Source organism: Crotalus tigris, unplaced genomic scaffold, assembly GCF_016545835.1.
Source record: "Crotalus tigris isolate CLP2741 ecotype Arizona unplaced genomic scaffold, ASM1654583v1 scf7180000018122.1127207, whole genome shotgun sequence".
Classification (NCBI taxonomy): Eukaryota; Metazoa; Chordata; class Lepidosauria; order Squamata; family Viperidae; genus Crotalus; species Crotalus tigris.
In genome coordinates this window covers 479,592-489,362 of record NW_024096835.1, presented here as the reverse complement: position 1 = coordinate 489,362, position 9,771 = coordinate 479,592, and the positions used below count along the sequence as shown (strand labels likewise).

At 34.5% G+C, this 9,771-nt stretch overlaps 1 protein-coding gene across 5 annotated transcripts in view; it reads right to left on the bottom strand.

The window, feature by feature from the left end:
- Positions 1-288: 288 nt before the first annotated feature.
- Positions 289-9,771, bottom strand: part of DENND6A (DENN domain containing 6A) — a 28,235-nt gene continuing 18,752 nt past the window's right edge. For all 5 annotated transcript variants that reach the window (XM_039348119.1, XM_039348120.1, XM_039348121.1 and 2 more), the window contains 9 exons: positions 7,730-7,824; positions 6,830-6,895; positions 6,690-6,754; positions 5,804-5,893; positions 5,079-5,132; positions 4,883-4,992; positions 3,798-3,900; positions 3,431-3,505; positions 289-2,972 (listed from right to left, as the gene is read on the bottom strand). In XM_039348119.1, the coding sequence (XP_039204053.1) occupies positions 2,847-2,972; positions 3,431-3,505; positions 3,798-3,900; positions 4,883-4,992; positions 5,079-5,132; positions 5,804-5,893; positions 6,690-6,754; positions 6,830-6,895; positions 7,730-7,824 (784 nt within the window). In that variant the 3' untranslated portion in view covers positions 289-2,846. The remainder of the gene's footprint in view (positions 2,973-3,430; positions 3,506-3,797; positions 3,901-4,882; positions 4,993-5,078; positions 5,133-5,803; positions 5,894-6,689; positions 6,755-6,829; positions 6,896-7,729; positions 7,825-9,771) is intronic.

Genomic DNA, 9,771 nt, shown 5'->3' with positions numbered 1-9,771 from the left:
GTGTATAGAATCTATTTTCAAATGTCTTTTGCAATTCGCCCCCCTTTTGGTAGGGTCTCCATCCATCATGATTATCTTTTTTCTCTCACAAAAAAACCTGTGTCATCACTCTCACATTTTCAATTTGAATTTAAAGGTTCTGAGACATACTTTTTAAAAGTTTAAATGATACAATGACAGTATTAATAAACTAGGGGGATAGAGGTAAAAATACTGGCATAGAGGTTTTTTGAGGTTCCTTGAGTATCAGAAGTACCAAACACTTTCCATCACATAACACACTGAATAAAGATAGAAAGTTTCTATAAAAGTGATATTTATTTCATTTAAAAATACTCTTGGAAAATAAGCTAATGTAGCTAGTTCAAATGTACTATGTAATGCTTCAGTTAATGAAGATTTAGTGGCCATTATTTAAAATGTGCAAAAAGAATATGAGAGACAATAATGCAATAGTGGCATAATTGCAGAAGTCAGCTTTTTACAATTCAATTTCATCTTAGTTTGGAATTCATATAAATGAATATTAAAATACATTTTCTTAAAAATACAGAGAGCAGTTTGGAACTAAATCTAAGGACTCTAATAATGGTACAAAATGTCAAGAGACAATTCTCTACAAAAGGCCTACACGTTAATCTTACTCAAAATGAATATTCAGTGAAACAATAATTATGAAATCTGTGATATGAATGTACATATGTACATATAATTTTGGACACATTCTTGGAACAAATTCTCCATGTCCTATTTCATATATGTTATAAAATGCTTGTTTGAACAAAAAAGTTATACATTAGCAATTATTTATTGCCTATGAAAAATGGCTCCTTGTACAGACAGATGTGATTTGCATAACTTCTTCGAAGAAATATAAGTTAAATTAATATAATGTAATAGCAAAACACCTTAAATGTTTTATAACACTGGAACCGACAGTAATTTAATGCAAATTAGTATTCTTTCAATAGCTATGCAGCAGACATAATTTGAAATAACTGTTAGTCCACTCCAACATGGGAAAATTACCTCTATAATCTGTCCTTTTGGATCAACTGCATATGCACAAAACTGCATAGAATCTGGTTACAATCTGTAGGATTGTTTAATCCAAAACAGTACTTGTACTTACATGATGTGCAAATTACTTCTGTTAATGAACAATAGTATTTTGCTGTGTTACTCCGTTGCATATGATTTTTTTTCTGAGACTAGCAATTTACTGCATTTTATGGCCTAAAGTGACTGTCATTTTGGATTTTCATAAACCAGTGTAAAATCGAGAGACCAAAGGGACAAAGTCTGTTTTCCATTCATGCATGATGGTTAGTTGAATAGGATCTGCCTGATGTAGTACACCAGAGGGGGAAGAAACATGGCAGCAAGAGCATGCTCACTAGTTGCACTTACAGTTAATGTGTCGTGTGAATTCACATAAAACAGTAGGCCGCCTTTGAGGAAACTCTCTTTACACTAGGACATGTCAGAAGGGACCACTAACTTATACATTTTGCATAAGGAAACAATTTTTTTTTCAGTACAGTAGTCCATTTGGTGTGCAATGTTTTCTACAGCCTGATGTGTGTATATTCTTGAAAATATTTTAATGTTTATTTACATATTGATTTGATATGTGTGGTATTTTACATAGAACAGGTAGAATGAGTAAACATGAAGCCCATGTGCCTGCTTCATTTATATGAACTTTGGCTCATTTTAATAATATCTGAAGATGGGAGGTTTCAAAAGTTTCCCAAGAAAGTGATTTGTGATGTTAGAAGTAAGAGAGGCAGCTTTATAGATTTCTAATTATTTATACTTTGAAAGTGAATGTTAATACTACACTTTAATTTTAATTTCAGTACTACAGTAAGGCCTATCACTGTAAAGGTCTAATTAAAAAGGCCTTTAGTGAGAAATACCAACTGAACTCTACAAAAATTGAGAAGGAAGGATAAACTAATGATAGTTTTTTCATAGGTTTCTAAAAAAGAAAATGATTTTAAGAAAAAGCATTTAATTATGTTATAGTTTAGCTGATTAACATCTAGAATTAGATCTGTGATCAAAGAAGTAATTTACTGTTATGCACAGAAGGTGACAATCAGCTCCATTCAGGTGTCACAAAGCAGATGTGACTAGTCCTCTTTTTCCATGAACTCTCCTCATCCACACATTAATTAATAACATCATAATTTGCTGGAGCATCTACGCCAGATAAACTGGGACTACTGATAATCAATTGCCTTCCTGAAACCAGGATCTGAAGGGGTTTCAACCTCAGTTCAGACTTCTCTTTGCCTATAATTTGAACAGGATACTTTATCAGACTACAATTAATGCAAAAATCTCAAAAGATAAGTAGAAGAGTCAGAGGTGCTCCTGAATGCTGAACCATACCTTGGCAAACAGAACTGTGATGTCTAAGAAGGGCTGTCAGGATTATTATGTTATTTTATTAGGAGATAAAATAAGAAAATACCCACTGAAGAATATAAGCTATCATCTTGAAGTGGGCAGTTTTCCAAACCAGCAGGAATATTGCTTCCCCTGAGTGGAATAAATCAGGCAGAGCACCACCAGCTGAAGCAGCTCTGCAATGCCAGCATTGCACATCTAATTCTAAAATACATTAAGATTCAATAAGAGCACTTAATTTTACACATAACTGACACCATCTTCTTCTGTATTCAAGTTGAGATTTAAAGTCTGCTTTAAAAGGCTTTTTAAAAGCATTGATCAGGTGTGTTTCCATAACAAGATATTTTTCATGCTTGCAGTTCTCCCAAGTCTCCTCCTTAAGTCTTTGAAATGTGTGATGTGATGAATATGGCAGTATTCACTAGTCACACAGAACCTGTGTTGGTCAAAATACCCTGTAAATCATCCGGCTGTGCAAGTATAATTGAATCAATGTGCTTCTTTAACTTTTCAATAGTTCCGGGTATCACAGGTAAGTTTTCTCCATCAGTCTATAATTATAAAAATGCAAATTAAAATGTTTTGCAATGTTAAACTAAGACCAAGTTATCACTGCTGCACCTAATATCTATCTACTTATTTCTAAAAGGCAAAATTCAGTAGTAAAATAAAAGATCAAAGGCTCAAGGTTTCTAATATTTCAGTTAGGCCTGGGAAAGATATTTCTCTGAAACTGGAGTACTACTGTCCATCAGTATATGGAGAACTATATTCAAAGATTTGAACCAATGATATAGGGCACTTTTACTAATTCATTTTTGACAGGTTTTCAATGTTTTCCACCTCTTGGAAGTAAATTCAGTTTTAAATTAAATGGAAAATAGCTTTTCCCTTCAACTGTATTTGACCAGCAGATGGAGCTATGTGTCAACTGGAATAATTAAAGAGGGACAACAGGTAAACATTAGCAAAGGCATACAGAATGCTTTGGGGAAAAAAATCTACATACCAATTTAGCTTTTAATTTTAAGACTAGATCCACTGTTTCCACTTCAGTATGTTTCTGACTCCAGAAAAGCAAGTCCTAGAAAAAGAAAAAATGTGCCTGAAAATTAATTACATCCATAAATATTACATCAAGCAAGATGCAAGAAAAATAAACCAATTCTGAAACAACTAAACTTTTATCGATTTTAATACTACTCATACCAAGATTTTGCAATGTAATTAAAAATCAGGGGTGGGAAACTATCTTCAGCACTTGGTATCTCAATTTGATATGCACATTTTCAACTGGATTTTCAAGTATAAACACTGTTCTGAACTTAAAGAATGGATAGGTGAGAAAAAGCTTGATGGAAAGATGCTGATCTAACCTCATTACACAATGCTTCCAAATGAAGTGCCTCCAGTTTCCGTGTCATTTCTTTTCGCCGTGTCCGGAACCAACCATCAAAATTGTAAGATTTCAGAAAATGCCTTTAAGACAAAGGGAAAATTTGTTTCACTACAAGAATATTCTGCAATCAAAGCAAATATCTATCCTTTTAACCAGATGTATTTCCAAATGAAATGTATCGTATAAGATATAATTTTGAATTATTTACATTTGTATGTTGACAAAGAACCCTCTTGTAATATATGTCTACTATGTCTCGTAACTTATAATTAGACTTAGGGTTAATAACAAATATTGGCTTTTTATTTGCAATATAAGCAGCCAGAGGAAGAATAGACTGATTCTTATGAACTTCAGCATTATTGTGTTTTGAAGACATAATATTTTAAATGTAGAAGAAACTTCCAAAGAACTATTCACAAACCAAAATACTATGAAGTGCCCATGAAACTGTTATCTGAAGATATTTCAAGAATGAATATATATATATATGCAGGTGCACTTTTTAACATAATTTTCAGAGACTTGTTTATAAACAGCAGGTTAATCATGAATTTCCTATCTATCCTTTATCTACATACTCCATTCCCAAACTATAAAGCAGTTAAAGCTTATCTTATAAGGCATTGTGGATAAAGGGCAATATTTGACTTAGCTAGCAATTGGAAAAAATGGCGTATTAGATTTTGCGCTGGTAACTCTTAGCATGATTCTTTAGGAAGCATCAAAACACATTCTAATGCCTTAGTAATAATAGCCTTCAAAACATAAAATAGATTTTTAAAAAGTATGCATTTTATAAGCAAGAAAGGGCAAGTGTAATGAGATGGTTACATTGTGTGTAGGATGCTGGTTCATTCTCCTGCAGTCATATTCATATTTATGTTTGACTGTTATTTCAAATATGTTTTAACTGCTTTATTATACACTGTCCAGAGTCATGTTTGTGAGATACGTGGCTATATACATTTGATAAATAAATAAATTTCAATGTAGCTGTACATGGTCTACTAGAACACAATGAGCATCATGCTAAGGCTCTTTTAGTACAAAAAAAATTACCTGTACAATCCTATCCAGTCCCCCTTTAACCGAGAAGTAAGCTGAGGCCCTGCTTTTTCAAGAGTTTTCATAAACTCCTCTTTGCTGAAAGGCTTCAATTGTGGAGGACTCTATGAGAAGACAAAACTATAAGCTAACAGGGCAGAAATTGTGCGTGTATATGTAATAAATTCTTAGCTTCTAAAAATATTCTCACCTTCCAAGGTGATATGCTTTTTTGTAGAGGCATTAAACTTGCTACGTATCTTTCCTGAACAAAAACAAGATGCAAAAATAAGATACTGTCCAGAAAGGCAGGTATTAACCAAATCTAACATTGTATTTTATTTGATTCAAAAAAGTGACTAGAAGAGCTGTTTTGAAATAAAAGGTGTAAAATTGGCATTATGCTAATTCTAGCATCTATTCTGTGAAAGACCAAATTTTGAAGTTCAGCCTTGCCTAACTTCAAAATATGTGTTACCTTTGTATATGCACAACAGTACGTGCATAAGATCTAGTACAAGATCTAGTACTTTTTATTCTTGAGAAAACTCTTAAGAATTTTGAAATCCTAAAATAAATTATGAAATGGACACAGTACAAAATAAGAAAAAATAGCTATGTTTACTTTTCTTGGAATTGCAAGTAAGGTGCAAAAGAACTTACTGCTAAGAAACATGTTTTTAGATCCTTTGAAAGAATCTAGAACTGGAATCTAGGCAATATATACATTTTGATAAATAAACAATTAAAAAGAAATTGCACTCAGGATTATGATATATTTTATTATCAAATAGGTTTTGTACAATTCGTTGGTTTTTTTAGAAAGAAAGTCTACTGTTTAAATTGTCTCCATTCTAGGCCTAGAAATAAATGATAATGATAAAAAATACAGTTCCCACTAAGAAACAAATGGGTTTCTTGTTTACATTCACTTACTAGAGGAATAATGAAGCTTTGAGTCAATTCCAAGAAATAACGACGAAGGATTATGCTTTGGGCTTCTGCAGGACGCTTCTGTTGTACTCCCTGAAAAAAAGCAAATATGTTCACTGCAGATAAACTCTACTGAAATGGATAAGGAACTGTTAATTTACAATGTTTATATTGATAATGTTTTACAATATAATGGGAGAAGAGAATGTATGCCAGAATTTTTGTCAAATTATTTAAAGCCACAGATTAAACCATGCTATAGATCTTTAACATATGACAAGGATAAAATGAGGCCCATTTAGGTTCAAGACGTTGGTCCAAAAACATAAAATAGTAGAGCACAAATATGTGAATAATGGAAAACATTGTGATGGTGGTATTTTAAGGGTCCCATTCTTACAGAAATAATCTGTTGGGGACTGCAAGGTGGATGAAGTTGAAGTAAGCAATGGGTGGTATCAGAATACAGACAAGAATGAGGACTCCTTCTTTGACATTACTTTAAAAAAACTTTCTGCACCCTCTTCTCTCTTTGCCAAGTAGCCAGCTGTAAGAAAGGGACAGTTAAAATGTTTTTGTCATAGGTATCTTGTAGCAGGTTGGCTGAGGTGAAAATTAATTGAAAGATTGTTGCAGTTTTAAGGCCACAACTCAGTTCCTGAATACCTCATCAGCATATAAATACCAAACAAGACAACAACCCAAATAACAAGGGGACATGGCCATCTTCCGTTTTGTACAGTTACGAATTCACAGGAGGACGAGCCCTAATTAGGAAATATGTGAAAATAGAGCATAGTTTGCTCAAAAAAAGGGAGAAAACAAAGCAAATAAGCATTGTCTCTGTCCATTATCAATTACTGCTAATACTTCAAGTTTGAAATAATACCTTTTGTAATTGTTTTACGATTTCTTCATCTTTGTTTAAGTATGGTTTGTATGATGTATAAACACCTAGGAAGAAAGAACACTACATTTATCTCATGGACTCCAAATTGAAAATTTATAATGTGAAAAAAAATGTATTACCTGGTTTGGAATCCAAGGTTTTTAAGTTCTTCAGCTTTTTTACTTTAACTTGCTTCGGAACTTCACCTGCCAAATGGCATGAAAAGGTCATCCTTTAATAAAATATTAGTATCTTAATTAGTATCTTTCCATTTTAGTTAATGCCAGGCCCCACGGCAGGGGGGGAGGAGGGGGAGAAATACAGAAGATAATACCTGCTTCCAACTCTTTCTGAAGGATCAGGTTGCTGACAATTTTCCCAGATAAAGTCTCCGTGCATAGTTATTAACCATCCTGCTCCCCAGGATAAAGAAAAAACTAACTGGGGTGGAAGGGACTCACTATTTTGGTAGACCTTTTGAGAGGGCCAACGTGTTGGCCCACATCAGCTTTCACACTATGACCAAACAGGCAAGATGGTGGTGACATTAGCATGATCAAAGCTCTAACAATTTGTACCGTATATTTCCGGTGTATAAGGCGACCCGGCGTATAAGATGACCTCCGTCTTCGGCGCTGAGTCGCATGCCTAGAAAGTCGTCTTATATGCTGGAAACTACCGTAACTTCCGGCGTATAAGACGACTCGGTGTATAAGATGACCCCCAACTTCGGGGGCCGATTTTAATGCTTGCAAAAGTCGTCTTATACGCTGGAAAGTACGGTACATGCAACGTATCAGTTGCACTTAACCACTGTTATCCACACCACCTTGACAAGGCAACACACTTTATATTGGGCTGCCCTTGAAAAATAGCAAGAAACTGCAACTGATACAAAATGCAGTGACCCATGCAAAGCATAGGTGCTGTGCATATTCCACACATATTTTATCAACATTTAACCACAACGAAAGGAAGAGTATAGGTTTAACTTTCTGTACATCTCAAAAAAAAATCATCAATCAATTTAAATACTTTACCTGAGACTTTGATATCTCCTATTCGAATGATGTGTGGCCAATGCTGAAGTGTTTTAGCAAAAAATGGGTTTGTCACTCCTAATATGACAGAAGGCCTGTAATACACAAGATGCTTAAATGAGACTAGTAAAAGGTGGAAATCTGCTAAGTTCCAGAGGGGAAGCATATTGGAAAACACATAAACAGAAAATATGCAGCATATTTTGCATTAAGCTCAGATCCAATGTAGCTCTTTCCCGAACAAAAGGGCTCACTTTGTACATTCATAATAAAGAATTTCGATTCAGCGCCAATGACAGAAGCTGCTGTTCACAGAAAGGACTGTAATTTTGCAAATTCCCCTCCAACTTGCTTCCCACATGCTGTTTTTTTAAGCCAATCTGCAGTTATGAACAGAATTAGAAAAAAAATATTTCCCAATTTCTCTTAGTGAGACACGTTCAAGTTCATAGATCTCCCATAAAGGGGCTCTGCCAGAGCTTTACCCCTCAAAATAATAACAGCTTCCTCAGCCAATTTTGTTAGCTGAAATTTGAAGAGAAAAGTGTGTGTGTGTGGGGGGGGGAACAGAGTTGCTTGTAGGTGCCGGAGGATGAAAGCCCTTGTAAATATGAATAGTGGATAAACATACTGTCTAAAGCTATGATTTGCTTCATCAGTGTTTGTTAAATCAGTTACAATAGGCTGAGCTCACACTACACACCAAGCCACATCTAACAGTTTATAAACCACAGTGGATTGGGATTGGGAAGGCACAGATATGTGAGTCCCTTTCCTTTCCTGAAAGTGCGCAAGCAGCACACAAGAAAACAAAGGAACCCAGCCTTTTCTTTTATCCCCTTCCCCCCAACTGAAAAGAATGTGTGTCCTTTTCCGCCTCTAATCCTCAACAAGAAATGACATATTCTTATTGTCTATTATTACTCAACTTAGTTCTGCTCTTTTCTGTCTGGGGACATTATCGTTCACAGCTTAAGCAAAACTTTCCCCATTAAAACTGAGGAACATAATAGATCCCCAGAGAATTTGATGCCTTCACAAGATCTGGAAGATCCTGTTTCCATGCTCAGGCCCTTCACTCATGACTGAATGCCAAGTGAGAGTCTGCCACATCTCAGTACATTCCATGTCCTAGAACGCCTTCTTCGGATGCATGATGGTTTATGCTCAGCTGGCAGAGCTTGATAGTTGTACACCTAAGCTTTGCAGATCTAATTGTTTATTTTAGTTAACCATGCATGTATCTCTAGAAATTGATGCTAACATCATACAAATATAGTCATTATTATAAGAACCAAACAATTGTAAAGCAAAAGAGCAAGTGAAATTGGAAATAAAAAGAAATGGGGATTATTTTAAAAATGTAGAAAATCTAAGTAAAATAATGCAAGCTAAAGTGATTTTAACAAAGGACTATGAGAAAAACAACTAAATTAAACCCGTATCATGAGAAAAGGAAAAACCAATGTAGTAACTTATCATACTTGATAAAATCATTGACTTGGCTAAATTTAATTTTAAAACTAGATAAATGAAATGTATATATCAATCTGCTGAACTGGAATTCTGTAAAACAGTAATATTGCTTTACATGTTATCTTTAAGTGTTTGATCCAACATGTTGTAAGGAGTGGTGAGCCAGCCTTCCCATCCCGCATAAATTAGATTGGTGATGTAAGTAAAAAACTGATCTCCCTGCTTAAAAGTCAATTGCTTCCACTAACTCTATGCATGATTTCTTTCTTCTGAACTAGAATTCTGAGAGTGGATGATTCAGTTCACAAGGAAACTTCTGCATTCATTTGAAGGCTCCTTGTGGTATACAGTACATCCAGTTATTTTACCAACAGATTAGGAGACAGTTGGAGCTGGTCATTGCTCCTTCATGTTGAATTAAACACTAATGGTGATATTACAACAAAATGCCAAGAATCAAATTACTAATCATAAACCTGCTGCAATGCTTTTTCAATATCCAGAAAAAAGCACAGTATCAGTGCAACAACTGAGAATAAATGCAAACCTATACCAGTCTGGGGGAG